Source organism: Elaeis guineensis, chromosome 4, assembly GCF_000442705.2.
Source record: "Elaeis guineensis isolate ETL-2024a chromosome 4, EG11, whole genome shotgun sequence".
NCBI classification, from domain to species: Eukaryota; Viridiplantae; Streptophyta; class Magnoliopsida; order Arecales; family Arecaceae; genus Elaeis; species Elaeis guineensis.
This window is the reverse complement of record NC_025996.2, coordinates 22,272,714-22,294,250: the sequence shown is the minus strand read 5'-3', so window position 1 is coordinate 22,294,250 and position 21,537 is coordinate 22,272,714. Positions and strand designations below refer to the sequence as shown.

Genomic DNA, 21,537 nt, shown 5'->3' with positions numbered 1-21,537 from the left:
TGAATGGATTAGAAATAGATTAAGCAGGTTTTAAATAGGTTAAATAGGCTAAGTATGTTGTCTGACTCAATCTGATCTGAATATTAAATGGGTTAAATTAATCATATATCTGAAATTCAAATTCAATCTAAATATTCAACATATTAAATGGGTCAATCTATTTATGATGCAAATCTGTTTAGTTTAAATCCAAATTTATTTATGGTGGAGCAAATACAGATTGGATTGATAGATCGAATTATATTTTGTCGGTCTTATTGAGAATAGTAGATGGTGGTGGTGATTATGATAGTAAGAATAATGAGTAGAGTGATGATAATGATGGTGGTAGTGGCAGCTGCGATTGTTATAATTGTGCGGTGAAGTTGAGTAAGAGAGATATCAGATTTAGAGGAAGCATTGATAGATGACAGAAGGGGAACATGATATGCAGGTGCTATTACTTGATGGTGACCTTCTCAAAAGGACAAAGAAAACAAAAAGAGAAGGAATTAGAATGTCTAGATTTTTTTTTTGAAAGTACCATATTTTGGTCATTTGCATATAGCCAACAATAGTATTCTGGAAGAATTAGAGGTGCCACGGTGCAACAAAATACAATGCTAAGGATTTAATAAAAATTTAAAAGAAAAAAAAGGTGTGCCTAAATATGAGCAAAGTTCTAAGAATGTGGATTATTTTTCAAATAAAAATAAATTTCATCATTAATTTATAATTGAACTGTGGATCCACGAGTCATTCAAGCTTAATCAAGTAACTTCATGATATTTTTTTTGACTTAATTATTTTAAAATTTTTAATTTTTAAAAATTTTTAATTTTTAAAAATTTTTAATTTTATTATAAATTTTAATTTATTATAATTAGAATATCTAATTTTTAAAATATTATAATTATTTTTTGATTGTCACTTCAGCCTAATAGTCACGATGAGAATGATCACTTATTATCACGTGACAATTAATGGATGTTGATGTGATATAAAATTGGATGATACATAAAATATTATTCTAAACTCTTTCTTTTTTTTCTTTTTTTTTTTAATCTAAAATTTTTGCTTTCTATTTTCTTCCATCACTACATCCTTCCGAAACATCCGTCATCAGTAACTCTACCTACACTACCGCTGGCTCCAAATTCTTCGTCATGTCCATCGCCATCATCAAGACTGTCTCTACCACCGCCACTACCCCTCAAAGCCATCATCACCACTATTACTCTAGGTATAACATGATAGCGGCGGTGATGCTGGTGATAAGTATGGTGCCGATGGTGTCAATATTTTTTAGCAAGTTGAGGATGGTTGAGGCCCTCCGGTTGCCCTCATTTTGTCTACAACTTCAGTTAGTTCTATAATTTCTTCTCATTTGGACCGGTGTATTTGCTGCTCTGTCACTAGAAGTCGTTAAATGGTGGTTGTAGTGGTAAGAGGACTGCTTCTTCTTCTTCTTCCTCTTCCCTATGTTCCCTAATGGACCACTAGTTTGCAGTGTAATCTTAATAGTTGGTGTAACTAGGTGTGTTACTCCGTTACTCAGTTTCTAAGGAGAGAATAGATGGTGATCAGCTCAAGGGCCTTCATCTTATTCATATCTGTTTCCTGTATTGTAATCAAATAACCCTAATCACTTATGCCCAGTGTATATACTCGCAACTTTCTCCAAGGGAAATGGTGGCGCCTCACTTCTGATTTCAATAGCTCCAGGTTAGTAAACCATGGTAAAGAGACACGTTATCCTGCCTTATAATTAATCACGTCTTTATGCCGGAATCCTGTCACGTTCAAATAGCACGAATGAGTTTTAAGCGTACGGTTGCAGATGACCATCCATCCACGGCATGCTGAGATTTCGGCATATAAATCCTATCTAGTATTGCGGCCAACTCTCAATCGCTTATCGTAGCACCTACAAGACAGCATCCATACGGATCAAATTGATATCCGACGAAGATCCTTCGATATTTAAATCAAAAAAAAAGTTGGTGAACAGTAATTTTTAAATATAGAAAGTAGTAGAGTTCTGATCCCGAGCTCGCTTACCCGTCCTGCTTACTTACCTCCTTTTTATAGATGATTTTGGTATAACCATCGAGTACGTGATCCTACTTTTTATGACGCCAAATTATCGGACCATAAATATAGAATTAGTGGGGTATTAATTTTTCTTAATAGCCATGATACGTAGTTGATAACCGTTTGTGACGGTTATGGTATATTGAGCAGATTAGCCAGCCATAAGTCGGTAGAACTGACTATATATTGGTAGACTCTATGAGTGACCGTCGGTCAGTAGTTCTGTTATGCCGACGGTCTAAGTCGTTCGCTGTCGATCGATAGTAGTCGAATTATTAGTTAATCAGTCGACATTAGTTGGCCAGCCGACAGTAAGTCGGTGCGGCTCGCTCAGTCGATCGATGAAGAGTCAGAATCGTATGATCAGCCGATACGCAGTCGGAGTCGTGGCGACCAAAGTCGGGAGTCGGTCAGTTTACCCCAACAGTTGCCCCACACTCTCAAGTCCAAAATGAATCGACATGTATATTGTCACGTAGTTCGTCACATTGGACGAAGGGAGTTATTTCTGTCATATCGAACCTCGATTTTGATGCCACTTTCTTCGAAAAATGGATGATCGACTGCTTTGTCATTTTGGCGGGTACGATCATCTTTAAACTATTATACTGATCGGACAATTCGGTATCAGTTGTCAATGTCAGACATCGTTTTGAGAAGTCGATTCGACGTCAGATGATATGATTATGATAAACAGATTTGTACCACGTGTCTGAATGTTATTGGGTCAGATCTGTTCATGCGGATTAGGATGACATGGCTCGATCTAGGGCAGGTGCATCGAACCGTATGATTAATGGTCAGTCCAGATGTTACCACGTATCATCATCTGGTAAATCTTCGATTCGATCGTCTTCATCTCGACCGTTGAGGGATCCTATATATATAGGGTCACTCTTAACCAAACTTCTACACTTCATTTTATTTTTCTTGGTGCTGAAACTCTACCAGACGGTTGCCCCAGCGTCTAAGGTTGTTATTCCTATCTTTTTCAGGTCAAATTTCTGTCTTTCCTTGAGTCCCTTTTTCTTTAGAATCTCTGCCTTCTTCAGAGTCTTGTCTCTTATAGCTAGGACTTCTTCTTCTCAAGACGGTCGGTTGGAGAATCCGACTGACGAATCCCAGTCGGGTCTGGAGGTGGAGGTTTCTTCACTTTCGAAGCCAAATATCGAGCAGCTCCAGAAACAGTATTGTATCTCAGAGCAGTTTCAGCTTTTTGCCTTTGGGATCGATGGTCAGGTGAATACCCCTCTTTTGGGCCAGGTGGCCTTCTATATCGAAGATCTTCGGGTGGGTCTTCGATTTTTGATTCTAAAATTTATTCGAAATATTTTGGATTACTACGGACTTTGTCTGGCTCAGGTGGCCTCGAACTCGATCCGATTGATAATTAGTTTTGCCTTGTTGTGTCAGTTGCTACCGACTGAATCTCATCCTTCTCTTTTTCGAGCATTCTTCGTCCTCCGACCTCATCCGAAGATGCGAGGGTAGTGGTTCTTCAACCCCCGAAAAGGCCTTTCCTTTATTACCGATCTTCTATCGTCCATTCATGCATGGAAGAACTAATTCTTCTTCGCTTCCTCTACCCTTCCTTGGAGTTTTTCTTCCCATTGGGGCGATCCACAAATCGGTCCCAACGACAATAGCCGAGTAGAAGTCAGCAATCGGGAGGACTTCCATCAGTTGAAAAAGATGACGGTCCCAACACAGAAGAGCTTGTGACCAAACAGGCCCTTTATGATGCCGACCTTAGTTCAGTTGCCCGTCTAGGTATAGTGTAGTTGGTCGGTTATTTCGGACTTTACTTTTCTTTTACTGGTTGAGTTGTACTGACTTCTGTTATAATTACAGCCATGCAGTCGAGGGTGCGAGTGTCGAACATCGACATTCTCAATACGCTGTTAGAAAGAGGGCAGCGTCCGAGGCTGGACCTTCTCGACCACCGAAGAGGCATCAAACTTCAGTGCAAGTTCAAGCGACACCAGCTCCAGTTGTTGCTTCAACGCCGATTGAGGAACCCGATGCTCCATTTGCATCAGTTCCTGAGTCGGTCCTGGCACTATCGGCCTTGACAGTGCTCCCTGTTGCCTCGTCTGAAGAAAGAGTTGCAAGGGGAACTGTCGAAGCACCATCGGTAGTTCCATCAACTGAGGAGGTTCGGGTCGAGACAGGAGAACCCGAATAATTTGCGACTACGCCAGTTGCTCCTTCAGTTGGGGCACAGTCGAGTTCAAGCTTCCCCATGCTTTCGAACATGGGACCACCAACAAGGGATCGGGGGAAAGCTTCGATGACTTTAACGGAAGATGCAGCATCGGAGGGCCAAATGGTTCACTTCGACCTTCAAGTGCCTGGTGATGAATTGGCCCTGGCCAATCCAACATTGGCCAAGTGACTGTGCCAAGCCATTCTTCTTCTGGTTGATCGGGAGCATCGAAAGAAACGGACGATGGCCGAGATATTTTTTTCTTTTTACCCGATGATAATCGAGGTAAGTTTCTTTTCTTTTCTTTTTTTTTTTTTAAACCGACTCATTTTCTATCTGTAGTTGATCCACGATATGTTTGACTTGAAAATCGACTACGCGAAGGTCGGTGATCTTCATAGGTCGTGGATGAATAAGGTGGCAGCCATCGACACTAAAAAAGCGGCTGCACTCAAACAGCTTAAGTCGGCAGCGAAGCGGGAAGCCAAGCTTCAGGAGGAGGTTTTCCGACTAACTGACGACATAGCATCCTCGAGGGCCGAACTTAAGTCGGTTCTCGAGGCTATTTCAGCTCTTGAGTCATAGGTCAAGAGCAAAAAGCACTCTATCCACCGACTTCGATAGGAGCAATACGGATGCATCGAAGAACTTGAAGTCGAATGTGGATGTCATTGAGCCAGCCTGAAAAAGTTGGCATTGGCCGAAGAAGAGTCATCCTCCGCTCGAGCCGATGCTGATTTGGAGATGGTGGAAGCGGAGTTGGCAAGGGAGGCATTGAGTCAGGCAATCAAAGATTTTTGGATTTTGAAAGAATTCAAGGAAGAGATCCTCGAAGCTGGCTTCACCTTGTACTACCTCGGATATGAAGACGATCGAGATGCAGTCAAAAAATTATATCCGAACATCGACTTGAGCAGCATCGTCCCTCCAAGATCGAAAAATGAGGTTGCTGAAGAAGAAGCCGCACTGACTCAAGATGATGCACCGACGTGCCTGAAGTTGTTCAAATCACCGACACTATATCAGAGTAAAGGAATAGGAATGATGATGAAGCCTAGTCAGTGTATTTTGCTTTCCTTTTTGTGTAATCGATACCTGTAATCAGACTTCAGTTCAATTTTATAATTTTTTTTTGACAATGAATAAAAGTATTTTCTTCTAAGTTTGAACTGTTTATCTGGAATATTGAGTCTGCAATGTAAAGTAACCATTGTACATTAATCGATGATTCGATCATTCGATAAAACTTGTAGAATATCCATTAGTCGCGTAGTCTTTGACATACTTAATAGAAGTTAGGATAACGATGGCAAGTCCAATATCCTATACCCGACGCTTGATCGAATTTGTACATTAGATTATTTGATAATCGATGGCAAGCCGAATATCCTTCGACCGACCGTAACCATGTCGGTATAATTTCAATCCAACCATGGTCATTTTGGTATTTTATTCTGTTTAGTTAGGACTAAGTCGGTATATTAGTCTTTTGACTGTAGTCAGCTTTTACAGTGAAAAGCCAATATTGAAAATCGAGATATAGTTGGCACAACGGTTTTTGCAGTGAAAGTCTGAATATTTGATGTCGGTTTGAGATTGCAGTCGGTATATCAGTTTTTGCAAGAGAACCAAAATATAGTCGACACCAAAGTAGTTGATTCTCTGGCTTTTACAGTGAAAGCTGAAATAAACTCTATATCGAAGTACAGTCGATAGTTCAACTTTTACAATGAAAGCCGACATATAGTCAATCGTTGATAGAACTTAACCAAGACTTGTGATTCTGAAATTTTTGTATTGTATTCCAAATAATGCATATATCTACAACTTTATGGGTGATACATTTTCATATTGTCGGCATTCTATGTTCGGGATATTGCCGACCCTTCAAGGATTTCTAGCAGATATGCATCCGGTCTAAGAGTTTCGGACATTTTGTAAGGTCTTTTCCAATTCAGAGATAGTTTTTCTTGATCTAAAGGTTTTGAGATTTCTGCTTTTCTTAAGATCAAATCTCCTGATCAGAAGACCTTCGGCTTGACTCTTGCATTATAATACTGGACTATTCTTTGTCGATATGCAGCCATCCGAATTTGAGCTTGCTATCGAAGTTTTGGAAGGAGATCTAAGTCGGCTCTCGACATTCAAAATTGCTCGACTTATTGTATTGCTCCACTCTTGTTGATGGTAGTCTGATCTCGAGCGGGATCATTGCTTCTGTTTCATAAGCCAAATTAAAGGGAGATTCTCCAGTCAGTATGAGGGGAGTTGTTCGGTACGCCCATAAGACTATATATAATTCTTCCATCCATAGGTCTTTGGCTTCATTTAGTCGGATCTTGAGCCCATGCAAAATTATTCAGTTGGTTACCTCCACCTCTCCATTTGACTGTGGATGGCCGACTGACGTGAGTTAGTGTGTGATATAAAACTTCGCACAGAATTCTCTGAAATTTTGATTGACGAATTATTGACCATTGTCGATGATGATGGTGTGCGATAAATCGAATCTGTAAATGATAGATTTCTGAATGAAGTCTTTCATTTTGTTTTTAGTGATTTAAACTAGAGGTTTATCTTCTATCCATTTGGTGAAGTAGTCAGTAGCAATCACTTTGAATTTTTTTTGATCAGATGTCGGGAGAAAAAGATCAAGTATGTCGATTTTCTATTGTATGAAGGACCATGGTGCTATAATCGATGTCAATTGACTAACCGGTTGATGTTGTATATTTGCATACTTTTGATATGGTTCACACCTTCGGACAAGTTCAGCTGTATCTTTCTTCGTGGTAGGCCAATAGTATCCTTATCACAGGACTTTATAAGCTAGAGATTTACCCCCCAAGTGATTTTTACAAATCTCTTCATATACTTCTCTAAGTATATAGTCAGCATCTGTATGTCTCAAATACATTAGTAAGAGAAGTGAGAATGACCTTTTGTAGGGATGATCATTCATTATTATATATTGAGAGACCGTCCATCGAAGTCGTTTGGCTTCTGAAGGATCTGCAAGAAGAATCCCATCGTCAAGTATTGGACGATCGGATCTATCCAGCTTGGTTCGATAGTGAGCTGCAATACTTTTTCGATTTTGTCGATACTCGGCTGTTTGAGGTATTCAACGAATGTCCAATCCAGCGAGTTGAAAACAGTAGTAGTCAATCGTGAAAGTATGTCAGCCCAAATATTTTTTATTTTGAAAATATGAAAGATCTTGAAATATTTCAAGCTTGTTGTAATATCTTTCATCTTCTGAAGGTACTTCATCATAGTGGGATCTCGGACTTTAAATTCACTCTTGACCTATCTAGCAATCAGTTGTGAGTCGATGATGATCTTCAAACTGTCGATCTCAAGCTCTTTGGCTATCTTCAAGCCGGCTAAGAGTGCTTCATATTTGGCTTGATTATTTGAAGTTTTAAAATTGAACCGAAGGACGTATTCAGTGACTATCCCTTCGAAATTTGTGAGTATAAGGCCGGCTCCACTACCTTTTGCATTAGATGCTCCATCGATGTGCAGCACTCAAGTCGACCTTACGTCGGGTTCGGGAGTCGTAACCTACTTTATTGTATTATCATTTGTATCTTCTAGCTTATTGTTAGATATTGTACATTCTACAACGAAGTCGGTCAGAACTTACCCTTCATGGACAGTCGTAGATGATATTGTATGTCGAACTCGCCAAGCTTTACTATCCACTTCGCCATCTGACTTGATGTATCGATCGATGTAAGGTCGCCTTCAACGGCTAATCTGTCAAGACCACAATTGAATGGTTTGGAAGTACGGACGAAGTCATTGTACCGATATGATTAGAGCGTAGATCATTTTCTCTGCTCTTGAGTATCGAACTTTGGTATTGTAAAGTACTTTACTGGAGTAGTAGATCGATCGATGGATTCAATTTTCATCCTCTTGGATGAGCACCGAACTAACCACTTCTGTTGAAGTCGTCAAGTAGAGATACAATGTCTCTCGGACCTTCGATTTTGCAAGCAAAGGTGGAGAAGTCAAGTATTTTTTTCAAGTCTTCCAAAGACGGCCGGCATTCATCCGACCATAAGAAGTCCTTTGTCTGTCGTAAAGTTTTGAAGAATGGCAAGCATCTCTCGACTGACTTAGAAATAAATCGGCTGAGTGCAGTGATCCCTCTGTTGAGTTGCTGTATCTCTTTCTTTGAGCTCGGGTGCTTCATATTGATGATGGCCTTTATCTTTTCGGGATTAACCTTGATTCCTCGTTGTGCAACAAGAAATCTGAAAATTTTTTTGAAAGTTACCCCAAATGCACACTTGATCGGATTTAACTTCATCTGATGTTGTCGAAGCATGCAAAAGACTTTCTTCAGGTCTCGAACCTGATCTGAAGTTTGAGGACTCTTCACCAGCATGTCGTTCACATACACTTCCATATTTCATCCAATCTGGATCTTAAAAATCTTATTGACGAGCCATTAATAAGTAGCTCCAGTATTTTTCAAATTGAAAGATATTACTTTGTAGTTGTATATACCTTTGTCAGTTACAAAAGCTGTGTGCTCCTCATCTTCTGTTGCCATTTGAATTTGATTATACACGACGAAGGCATCCATAAAACTCAGAAGTCATTGACTTGAAGTCACATCAATCAGTTGATCAATCTTCAGCAATAAGAAACTATCTTTCAGACAAGCCTCATTCAAATCCGTATAGTCGATGCAGATTCTCCATTTTTCATTGAATTTTCTCACTATTATCACATTGACAAGTCAATCAGAATATGTAGCTTCTCTGATGAAGCCTGCTGTGAGGAGCTTGTCGATTTTTTCATCAATGACCTTTTGTCTTTCGGGGGCAAAAGGTCATTTTTTTTGTCTCACTGGCTTAATGTTTGGGTTAATGTTAAGTCGGTGAGTTATTATTTATGAAAGAATCTTGGACATGTCGGTGGCCGATCAAGCAAAAATGTTGGTATTGATTTTGAGTAATTTTATTAATTGTTACCGCTCTGAGTCGAGCAGTTGCGATCCAATTTGGATCATTTTCTCAAGATCTTCTTCTTTCAGTAGGATAGAAATCAGTTGTTCAGCTGTTCACCCCTTTCCTGATTCTCTCTTTAGTCTAATTTATCGACCGATAAAGAGTCTTCAAGCTTATTATTTTGGATGGAGACAAAGAAGCAGCGTCGGAAAAGTTGCTGATCTCCACGCATCTCTCTGACTCTATTTTTATTGAGAATCGGACTAATAAATGATATGTTGAAACCACTACTTTCAGAGCATTGAGTCCAAGTCATCCGAGTATGGCGTTATAAGCCGAAGGTACTTGAACTATCGTGAACGTTATGAAGACGATGCTTTATTGTGGTTCGATTCCAGCAGTTAAGGAGAGAGAGATTTCTCCTTCCATCGTGACAGCATCTCCTATGAAGCCAATTAATGGCGTCAAGACTCTCCTGAGTCGATCAGTCGGTAGTCGTATTCAAAAAAAATCGAATAAAATAGAACATTAGTTGAACTTTCATTATCTACAAGGATTCTTTTTACATCATAATTTGCTATTATTGCTGAGACAACAACAACATCATCATGGAGAGTCTGAATTCTCCGAATATCTTCTTTCGAAAAAATTATTACATTGTTGAGTCGTCGCCATTTTGCTGACTCTTCTTCAGAAGTTGCCCCCTAGTCCAATCATCCAGAGATCATGTTGATCACCCCTGAAGTCGGCTGATTATTTACAACTTCCTCAGTCGACTGAGGTCATTGATCGACAGGAGATTGAGTCGATGGTTCTCTCCGATATTTTTTGAGGTAGCCTCATCGAATCAGGGCTTCTATCTCATCCTTGAGTTATCGTGACCGTGATCATGATGGAACCAACAATACTTCCTTCGATCGTGGTTCCTCGATGACACTTTCATTGGTGGAGGGTGTCGTAGGTATTTTGTTCCTTCGATCTCCATGAAGATCTACGCACAGAGAGTAGAAAGAGGAGTGTAGGAGTCATACATGCCGTAACTCGACCTTGGACTCCGTCATCGGAGCGAAGTTTGCATATTGGAAGGTGTCCGATTTGACTCAGCCGGAGCTCCTTCCTTCTTCTATTTTTTTTTCTTCTGACCTTTACCTTCTGTCTGACGTCAGTCAGAAGTTTCTTCATCTGCGCGCATATACTTGTATGCATGCTCCAGAAGTTCAGCATTAGTCTGAGGGAGAGTCTTGTCCAAAGAGTATGTGAATCGAGATACCTTCATACCTCTTTTCATGATCGATATGGCCATGTTTTCATTGAGGTCCTTGACCTCAAACGTGGCCGCATTAAAACGGACCACAAAATCTCGAAGTATCTCAGTCTCTCTTTGTTTGATCGAGAAGAGACTGTCGAAGGTTCGTGGCAGTCTTTGACTGATGCTGAAGTGAGCCACGAAGGAGTGTTCGAGCTGTCCGAAGGAGTATATACTTTCCGACTGAAAACTGGAGTAGCAGAGTCGAACAGCTTTTCGAAGAGTCGTCGAGAAGCCGATGCACAAGAGGGCATCGGTTGCCTCCTAAATTGTCATAAGAGCCTAGTTCTCAAAGTGGTCAATCAGATCGGTGGAGCCGTCATGTGGCTCCACTTGCGGCATCTTGAACCGAGATGGGATTGGCTCGTCCAAAATGTACCGAGAGAGAGGCTAGGCGGTGTGAAAGTCGTAGTCGTTAGAGGACTTCCGACCTTCCACCTGAAGCTAGACGAGTCGGCGATTGATTTTCTGAAACTTGAGTTCGTAGTCGTCGAACCGCCGTTGCTGAAAACTCCGAGGGTAGAACCCCCCGACGAGTTTGAAAGAGAAGCAGAAGGTATCCGCAGTCATTTCTCCTTCCTAATACGGTCGAGATGAAAAGGAGAGGAATGCTGCGAGTGGTGGGTGGCATGGTGAGAGTACCAAAAATATCACTGTTCATCTCGATGGGAGAGCCGAGATGGTCATTTCGAAGAAGGAGATGGTGATTGCCGTGGATGACAGCGGCTGTGCTTGGACAGCATCAATTGTGCCACCGGTTGCTCCGCTGGCGGCTGCTGTTGGGTTTGTTATTGTTGGAAGCTTTTGACTGCCTCTGTGAGAACATTCATTTGCTGCATAAGCGTAGCAATCTGGACGTCCGTGGTAATCACGGGACATGAGGAACTAGGCTCTACTACTGGAGGAGGGGGAGGAACCTCTTCCCAACGGAAAGAGTACCTCGCTGATCCAATTGCAGTCGAACATTAGGCTCTGATCTTCGTCATGGTGTATATGATATTTCTCCCTTCCTGACGTACCAATCTGTTGCGGTCAACTCTCTGTCGTCTGTCATCGAGAATAAGCACTTGCAAGACATCGTCTACACAGACTAGATTGGTGTCCGACGGAAACCCTCCGATGCTTAAGTTAGAGAAGAAAGTTGGTGAACAGTAATTTTTGAATGCAGAAAGTAGCAGAGTTCTGGCCTCGAGCTCGCTTACCCGTTCTGCTCACTTATCCCTTTTTTATAGATGATTTTGGTGTAACCGTCGAGCAATGATCTCACTTTTTATGATGTTAAATTATCGAGCCATAAATATGAAATTAGTGGAGTGTTAATTTTTCTTAATAGCTGTGATACGTGGTTGATAACCGTTTGTGACGGTTATGGTATGTTGAGCAGATTAGCCAGTCATATATCGATAGAACCGACTATATGTCAGTAGACTCTATGAGCGACCGTCGATCAGTAGTTTTGTTATGCCGACGGTCTAAGTCGTTCGCTGTCGATTGGTAGTAGTCGAATTATTAGTCGGTCAGTCGACAATAAATCGATGTAATTCACTCAATCAATCGATGAAGAGTTGGAATCGTATGATCAGTCGATACACAGTCGGAGTCGTGATGACCAAAATCAAGAATCGATCGATTTACTCCAACACCTAGCTTACGACACTTTATAGTATTTACTATCTTTTAAGCCCACCACTTCGCTACCATTATTCCTTTCCACAGATGCAAAGGTGGTTCTTAAGGAGGCTTGAGGTGGCGATGGCATCGGGGATGGCAGTGGTTAGCAACGGTGATGGCGTGCTATTTGGGTGGCACTAGTGGATATGACAGAGAGTTTGGAGATGGCAAGTATAGATGAAGGTGCTAATGATGGTGTAGAAAATGATAGGGAGTTTGAAGGGAGTGACGAAGGAGAAAAATAAAAAAAAATAAAAAATAAAAATTTTATCTAAAAAAATAAAATGATAATATTTTAAAAATTAGATCACGTAATTGTTATGATTTTTTTTTTTTTTTTCCATCCATTTATTTCTGTCGTCTTCTTATCGAACCCGTGAACATCGCCGCGTCAGCCTCGGGGGGCCGGGCGGTCCTCGACTGCCACATCCTTCTTATCTCATACTCCAATGCGCTCGGTCACTTTGCGAATCCCCTTCACTCCGATTCCGAATAGATCGGCGGCGGTGTGATGGCTGCGGTGGTGAAAAGTCTCTTGGATTTCCTCATCCAATTGCTCAACTTTCTCTTCCTCGGTTGCCTGCTCGAATCGGTCTAGGGTTTCCTTCCTGACTGCGATCATTGGTGATTAATCTCTGCGAAAACTCTAGGGCGATCTGTGATGCTACAATCTTCATTTTTCGTATGCATGTACATATTTGCGTAGTCTTCTTGTTCTTTGCTATTGATTTACCTGGATTTCAAGACATGATTCATCTGTTCCCCCCCTTTTCTTGATAGTGGGGTAATGGTATGAGAACGGCAAGCTTGATCTACTTTTCTTTCTCTGACATGATTTCAGGATTCTTGATCTTTTTTTTTTCAAAAAAAAGAAAAATGATGGAAGTTTAGCATTTTTCTTGTCCTAAATTTTAAAAACTAAATTCATATTTATATGCGACCGTGGATTCCCTTTACTCATGATATATGGGGTATTTCGGATCGTATGTTTTATGATTATTTCTCCTCTCTCCCTCCTCTCGATCCTTTCTTTCTCGAAAAACCCCAGAATTCACTTGCTTCCTTGGGCCTGCCACAGCTTTTCAGAAGGTGCCGGAAGAGTCTGCAAGTACATGCTGTGGTGTTGCAGGTAAAAAACAATTGAACCAATTGTCTCCACCTTCTTTCTCCCATTCAACACTAGGATACGAGATTTGGGAGGCATGTTGAACCATATGGAAAATATCTTGATTGTTAGGATCAGAAGGAATTTTTACTTCAGTTTAATTCAAGGCAGGATGCATTTAAAACGTGGGAGGCTACCAATATGAGGACAATTCTTTTATTACATGTTCATTCTTCCATGCAGGAGGCTATGCTTGATTACTTATATATCCATATCTGTATCTATCAAGCTAACAATATGCTTTTATTTCTTCAAGTGAATTTGGAAACATAACTCGTGAATCAGACCAAAGCTGTTTACTTCCCTCCAGCTCCTGCATGGCAGCAATGTAAGAAGAAACATTTCCCTTGTTCATTCTGCTCTTTCATAAAAAGGAACGGGGAGATGCTTGGCCTATTTGGTTCATTTTTGTTGATAATTGTCGGTGGAAATCATATCTTGCAGCCTGAAAATTTCAACTAGGAGCTCATGTTTTTAGGCATTGAGTAGAAGGGAGCATGGAGGTGTAGCTCTATTCATAGCATAGAAGTGGGGGAATTTGGTGTCATTCTTTGAGCCCGTGTTAACATTTACCTAACATTGTAGCTGACCTTGATGAAGAAGAGGTTGTTAGGGTATGCATGGCCTATATCTTAAGTTCACAAGTTTCTACTTGCTGTCTTGTAGTGTAAAGGCAAAAGTGATATAAGTTTCGACCTATTTGTGTGAGAGTTGCTGAAATCAATCATAATTGAAAGAGACAAGGTTGACGTTATGAAGATGTCAGATGGCAACTGAGCTTGAATTTCTTTAGAAATTGTTGTCCAACTAAATTGCCAGAGTTGGTAGAGAATTGTTCACTTTATAGTATTTATAGTTAGAATTCAATTGATGAGACATCTTCATGCAAGTCAACTTTGAGTATCCTTTGTGCATCATGCTTGTCTCTTGCACCTATGATGAAATTGTGTTACAAATGGAACTCCACTATTTCTTCTTCTTCTTCTTCTTCTTCTTCTTCTTCTTCTTCTTCTATTTTTGCTTTTCTGGAATATCACGGCCTTGCTTTGGGTTGTGAATGAGAAAACACATGTTAATGTGCTATGGCTTATCAAGGTAATCATGGATTTGTGTCAAATTCATCACCATTTTTTCATGGATTAATGGTTCGGCCTCATAGATTTACAATTATTACGTTTCAACCTTCAAGTCTTGGGAACTTTTTATGATACAACATACTTCTTTTAATTTTGCATAATTCCTAACAAGTTAATTTATTTCATTACTAACACTCAATGCAGCAGGAACTTGTGTGTCCGGAATTCCAGGTTTTTATTTTTCTTCATTATATTTTCTTTAAGCATGGAGCAAGTTGATGTATTGGATTATCTTGGTGGATGTGCTGTTCATGATGCTGAAGAAAGAAGAAATGGCAACCACCTGAACCATAGAGGTGGGGATAGGTAAAGAAGTTGAGATCGTGGATAATGTTCAAGACCTTATGGTATAGGCATGGAGAGGGCTAGCCTACCCCAATTACGTCCATCATGGTTCAACCCTATTTGCCCAGCTCAAGAAGAGGGGTAGTCCTAATTATTGAATACTGGAAAGTTTCTTAACTTATTTCTGATTGTCTGCTGCCTCAGGTCTAGCCTACCCCAATTACGTCCATCATGGTTCAACCCTATTTGCCCGGCTCAAGAAGAGGGGTAGTCCTAATTATTGAATACTGGAAAGTTTCTTAACTTATTTCTGATTGTCTGCTGCCTCAGGTCTAGCCTACCCCAATTACGTCCATCATGGTTCAACCCTATTTGCCCAGCTCAAGAAGAGGGGTAGTCCTAATTATTGAATACTGGAAAGTTTCTTAACTTATTTCTGATTGTCTGCTGCCTCAGGTTTACTTACTGAATTTGAATGTTCTATCTTGACATTGTTGGTGATGATGCAGTTGTTCACCATGGAAAGATCTGAGATGAAGCTGCTAAATTGTGCAGATTCCCGATATGTAGCATTGCTCAGGTAATCATCATGGTATGCTTGGGTTGAATTTTCGCTCAGCGAGTTCTTTTGCGGCTTCAAGCTGTGGATTTAACTTACAAACTGATAAAGTTCAAGGATCAGGCAGCATTACCTTTCTTTCTTATGTTATAATGTTCACTTTTTATTTTCTAATCTCATTCCCATGTAGCTACAGATTACCAGTCATTCAGGACCAGATATTCAGAGGAATATAATGTTGACTAACAGCTGGATGGGAAATGAGATGTATTATTGAAGAGCTTTTATGCTATTATATCAGCCATGGAAGGGAACGAGGTACTTGTTCAGCTGTTATTTATGGTTTTGGCATTCTAGCTATAATTTCAGGCTTTGCAAAATCAAGTTGAAATTTTCATATTTTGGGACTTGAGGTATTTAAGAAATTGCACTTAGTAATCTTACCTTTTTGACGATTAACTAATTATGAAAGGCTTATAATCACACAATGGTGCATTGCGGGGATGGAATTTGGGAATTTTTTTAATCAGCCATCGGAAAAAGGCTAATAAATTGTCCAAATGAATAAAAATTATATTTAATATATGAACGCTGTGCTTCTTCCTTTGAGTTTTGCAAATTTTCCTGCAACTCATTGTTTTCATTTGACCAGAGTGCTAATGGCACAGTTTGGGTCCTTTTACACAGTTGCTGGCCAGCAAATGAACTTCTAAGAGACGATTCGCTCTGAAATTATTATCCATGTTCAAACCCTGGGGGCCAATCCTAAACAGCTTAAAATTTCCTGGCCATTTCCATGTCTCTAGTCATCTGCTCCTTAATGTGATTAGAATACATCCGGTCCATTTACCTGGTTGGGTGATCCTAGCTTCTGGTTTCTGGTTCCTCTTGTGTGCCAACTGTTTTGGCGCAGTTGTTGCAATTGAGGTTTCCAGAGCCAGTTAAAGTTACACTAAGCCTATTAGCATGTTGTTTGCTTTGCATCAGTTGATTAACCACTTGGTGAGCAAGTTACTTTATTTGTGTCGAATGTAGTTGTTCTGGCTGTTAGCCGTGTGTGCAGAAAGTACAAGGTAGCACTAATTAATGCATGGTTCAGTGGTGTTTAATCTGTTTCGCCTCAGCAGGTTTTATCCGCTGTATGGGTAGGCCACTGCACAGGTTGGTTTTATGACTTGAGCTAACCTCGTATCAGTTTTGCATGAATTGGTGCTCATCTAAAGATCATATGGTGGATGGAAAGGTATAATTATTGTTCATGTAGCATAATTTCATGTGAACAGGAATCAAGCTTAAGAACTAGAGAAATCAGTGATGTAGTGAACCATTGAATATACGAAATTGTATCATCTCTTAGTATGGGAACATCCATTCAAGACTTTCAGGCAGTCAGGACATGTTCTTTCTGCTTACAGTCATGGTAGCTTCTTCAGGATAACTTTGTCAGTAATTGGAAATTTGATTTTCTTCTTCTAGAATTAAGGTACCATAAGCAAAGACATCTTTGTGAGGTGTTAATTATCATTTTTACTGTGGTATTGGAAATGTTGCTGAGATTACTATTCCTGCAATTCAATGACATGCAATTTAAATATAAACTGCAATTGAAAATGCTGCAATTGGAATAGCAGTTACAGAAATCATTTCTGTTTGGTATTTTTACGGTTGAAAACTGCAAATGCAATTGCAGCCTTTTGTTTATATGATGCCGAAAGAAAGTTAAAATAATGTGAATGATTTGGTAAGGTCGTCTTCTTGGAAGGCTTACTTTTTCTATTATAATATAATAACATATCATCTTATTGCTATAATTAGAAAAGAAAAGTTATTATTAGAAATTTATTATAATAATTATTATAGTAATTAGACTGCTATAAAATAATTTGATATTGTACTAATGGAATGTATTATTATAATTTTTGATCTATTTATAATATATCTTACTGTAATAAGATATAATTATTGTGGAATATTTATTATAATACAATTTATAATTATTGTTATAATACTAATTAGATTATAATAAGAATCATTATGATAATAATAATTCAATATGTTATGATCATAATACTAGGAGTCATATGCTTTTTTTGAATATCATATTATTTGTTTAATTATTATCAAAAAACAATACTACTATTAAATTATGAGGATAATAATTGATGCAGCAATTAAGTCACTATAAAATGATTTAATATTGTAATAGTTAAGTATGCTATTATGATCATAATATAGTTATATATTTTGTTATTGTGACAAATAATTGTTATATAATATTTATTAGAACATGTTGATTATTATTATAATGTTGTATAGATTATAATAAGGATTATTATGAAACAATTATGGTAATTAAATAGGTATACTATGATAATAATAATAATAATAATAACAACATTTTTTTTAGTAATATTATAGTTATGATTATTATATTAACATTAGTAATATAAAATCTATTTGATATTATAATAATTATGTATATTATTATATAATAAATTAAAATCTATAACATGTTTATTAGAATAACTAATATATATTTAATATTGTGAATCTGCAGTAAATTTCAACATTTGGTATGAGGCTCTAGAAGTTGTTTCACATTGCAACAAATCTTATAACTAGGGCTGTAGGCAAAATTGGCTGCAGTGCTAATTAGAAGATTTGGGCCTTTTTCCTTTTTAAAGTTCTAATGTAGCCTGTACTGGCAATTGCAAGCATCAAAGTAGTTATTTTTAATAATTATAATTTAGTTATGACATTTGCCAGTGCAATTTATCCAATTACATCTAAACGCATGGGGTAAATCAAGAAAAATTACCAATAAATGATCGCATTCATTATTCAATCATATTCCTTGCTTTTATTAAATATATTGACAAAAATATTCCTGTTCATTCTGTGATTTCTACTTTTAATAATCTTTCAAGGAAAATTTATTCGCGTCCCTGAAGTCTTGTGTTCTTTAGCAAATTTTCTAATGTAGTGATTGATGGCCATAATTCATTATTGGATCTCAATTCTCATATAACCTAGGCCTTGGGCCCAATCTGTTTATGGTGAACTAGACTGGTTAGAAATCACAACTGGCTGGATGGAAATAGGAATGGCAATGGGGCAGATAACCCACGAATCTGACCCGCTCCAATCCATGATGAGACAGATCAATGGATCGGCTAAATGGATCAAGAGGTAGGTCGGGTCAAAAATTAATAAATCGGTTGGTGAGATGGAGTGGATCAGGGTTTACTCTAGCCCTACCCCACAAATGCGCCCCATCCCTATCCTACAAATGCGCCCCACTCCACCCCGCGAACCCACCCCATATGTAAAAAGTCCAAAGTACTATTAGTTATATATACACACACATTGTTGGTTTGGTTTTTCGCTTGAATAAATGATTGAATTATTATTTTATGATAATATAGAGATATAAGAATTTTGATAAAAAATTTGTTTATGAGATGAGATCTATCAATAGATTAAAGACACATAACATGTCGGGGGGAGGGGGGTGGGGGTTGGGTTGGGACAGAGCAGGTTGGATTGGGATTGGGATTGGTTGGAGCGGAGCAGATTGAAAAAAAATAATGTCAATAATGAAAATTTAGATTTTATAAATTTATTTAAATTTAAATAGATTTTCATAAAGCAGGTCCTGATTCAACTTTTTGAAAATGTGAAAGGTTTGGATCAAGTTTATAAATTCATCAAAAATTGATGGAGTAAAACAGATCTATATATCTAACTCATGAAACAGATTATGGAAAGGGCTAACCTGCTCCAAACCCGCCCCTTGCCATCCCGGAATGGAAGGCACGTTAGCTTATTGACTTGGCTTCGCCCAAGGTGGCTTCTACCTACTTTTTGTAAGTGGCCATGATGCTAATGAGATTTGTCCCGTTACGATGGGCTGTAGTTTATGTTTGAAGTTTTGGCCCTCGTGGCCAACGTTTAGAAGGTCTTATGACTTAGCAAAAGGTAACCTTTGATTTCAGCCTTGAATGCTCAACTATCTGAAAAAGGAAAAGGAATGAGAGAGAAAATACGACCCTTGCAGACATTGCCCAGGCCTCACCTTTAGATTCTATCAGTGCGCAAGCTCTCATTTATTTTGATTTATTCTTCCACATCTGTCAGGGATCTTTAGATTGGCGTTTATTTTTATTTACCCGTATCAACCTTTGCCACACATGGGAATGAAAGATTCAAAATACTTTGTTAGATGGAAGTATAAATGTCATTGTTTGATTTTTTTTTGAGATGATTATTTCCTTGCAGTTCAAAATGATATGGCATCAGTATGCCATGGGAATGAAAGAATCATAGGTTATGTTCAATTCTAAAAACAACTTGTTGCAATGCTCATGTTGGACGGAAAGGAGCATGGTCTCATAGAAAAAATATTAGTTGGCATTCTCTAAGCCAGTCAGATTTGGAAACAATTCAGCTACAGATAATTGGTTCACAATTAGCATAAATTAAAAATTCCCATAAAGTTTAGAAAAGATTGGGACCATCATAAGGTAAAAACATAAAAATAAATAATATAAGGTTCTTGGACTATTTACTTATTTTCTTATATGGACACAGGTGTGAAAGATCTAAGAATGGTAAAACAATTCCCCTGCTAGTGATGCATGGCTTCCTTGAATTATCATTTATGAATAATTCCTAGGTCAGTCATGAATAAATCATAAGATCTTGAATAAAGTGTCAGTAACTAAATAGTTCTTGGATTTGTCCTGTTATGAAGAATTATTTGGAGAATCATTTGGCAAAATTAACAATAATTTATGACTTTTTTATAATGTGGATAATATTGTTATTATGCCATAGAAAAACATCTCATGTCTTCCAATTTGGTGCCAACAAACCTTCAATGAGTTGTCTTCACACCAACCTCTTAAAGTGGAATCATATGTTTGGTTCATCTTGAGGTAGTCTTAAAGCAATTAAACCTGTTCTAGCTCCAATTGTGATCAAAATTATTGTTGTTAACAATAGATAGCTCATATCTAATTATTATAGAGGACACCTAGGATATGAATATGAAATTCATTTATTTAAGAAAAAGAAAAATCATTAACCAACTCATTACAAGAATGTCTATGGTAAGGAAAATTTTGGCATTTAACTTTTGTGATAAATAAACAAGTTGGGTATAAACGAGTTCCTATGCATTATAAACAAGGATAAATAAACAAGTAAAGTATTTCGTTCATAATGAAATGCAAATGGAACATTAACGGTTGGTGTAAATTTATTCAAAGGAGGACGGTTTGGTTTCACCAATGCGTCAACAAGGGCATGATCATTAAATGTTCAAGGAACTTGCCATTCTTATGATCTCTTCAATACTGTTATATTTGTATTCTTTTTAATCATGCATATTGTGTAGCAATTAAAAGAATGTTGTAATTTTTTATGTTCATTGAATATAAACCAACGAATGATCTGACTTCTTGAATGTGATTAAAAGACCAAAATCAATCACTTTTTAATGCTTTTTCAACTAACCTCTTGCTTAGGGGTTCCACTTGCGAAATCCATTACAATTTGTAATAGCTTCATTAACTGTAACTCATCGGAGCTTATTAAACTAATCACAAATAGTTTATAAGCTAATAGTCGATATGTAAATAAATTTCAAATAATAAAACAGTGCGTGATCAGTTTGTTTACTAAGAATTATATAGAAAATAATTTGGCCAAGGAAAATATCAAAAATAACTTAAGAATTAGAAGAATATCTATATATTGTTATTTCAACTTTGGTGCTATGAAATTCTTGGTGAATTGGTTTCGTACTACCAATCTTGTAAAGAGGACTTCTTGTTTTTTGATAATCTTAAAATACTTGCAATGTTCTAGCTGCAATGGACAATTTAGTGATTACTTTAAGATATAAATAATTTTCATTTGGCAGAACATTTTGAGTATAAATTTATAGATCCTTTCCAAAAGGAATCCTATCATGTACCAAACCCTTAGAAGGATGTCGACTATCAAAAGTATACCTTCAAAGGAGGCAAATTGTATTATTTATCAATATTATCTCAAGGAATCACTTATAAGAGGTAACCTAATTATCATGAGTGCATTTAATGACATGATCATCAAGTATATTTAACTATTTAAGTAGCATCATATGCATACAAGCCCTCCAATA

At 38.0% G+C, this 21,537-nt stretch overlaps 1 protein-coding gene across 23 annotated transcripts; it reads left to right on the top strand.

Moving 5' to 3' along the window:
- The first annotated feature begins 12,579 nt into the window (after positions 1 to 12,579).
- Positions 12,580 to 20,835, top strand: LOC105043393 (uncharacterized). 23 transcript variants are annotated; one of them, XR_012140739.1, is made up of 5 exons: positions 12,595 to 13,352; positions 15,319 to 15,389; positions 15,559 to 15,686; positions 16,496 to 16,529; positions 16,652 to 16,846. XR_012140739.1 is itself a non-coding variant. In XM_073255850.1 (4 exons), the coding sequence occupies exons 1-4, from the start codon at positions 12,885 to 12,887 to the stop codon at positions 14,832 to 14,834; spliced, it is 318 nt and encodes a 105-aa protein (XP_073111951.1). In that variant the 5' UTR covers positions 12,597 to 12,884; the 3' UTR covers positions 14,835 to 16,846. The 23 variants fall into 23 exon arrangements, 2 of the variants coding, with proteins under 2 accessions (XP_029119904.1, XP_073111951.1); XR_012140740.1 differs by lacking the exons at positions 16,496 to 16,529; positions 16,652 to 16,846 and adding an exon at positions 19,126 to 20,835; XR_012140741.1 differs by lacking the exon at positions 16,496 to 16,529.
- Positions 20,836 to 21,537: the final 702 nt, after the last annotated feature.

Bases quoted from the DNA above. Each gene is read 5' to 3' on its own strand.
- LOC105043393 (XM_073255850.1), top strand. From the start codon at position 12,885: ATGCTACAATCTTCATTTTTCGTATGCAT. The intron at 13,353-13,644 runs GTAAAAAACAAT...TATTTCTTCAAG, and splicing joins TACATGCTGTGGTGTTGCAG to TGAATTTGGAAACATAACTC. The intron at 13,717-14,668 runs GTAAGAAGAAAC...CACTCAATGCAG, and splicing joins AGCTCCTGCATGGCAGCAAT to CAGGAACTTGTGTGTCCGGA.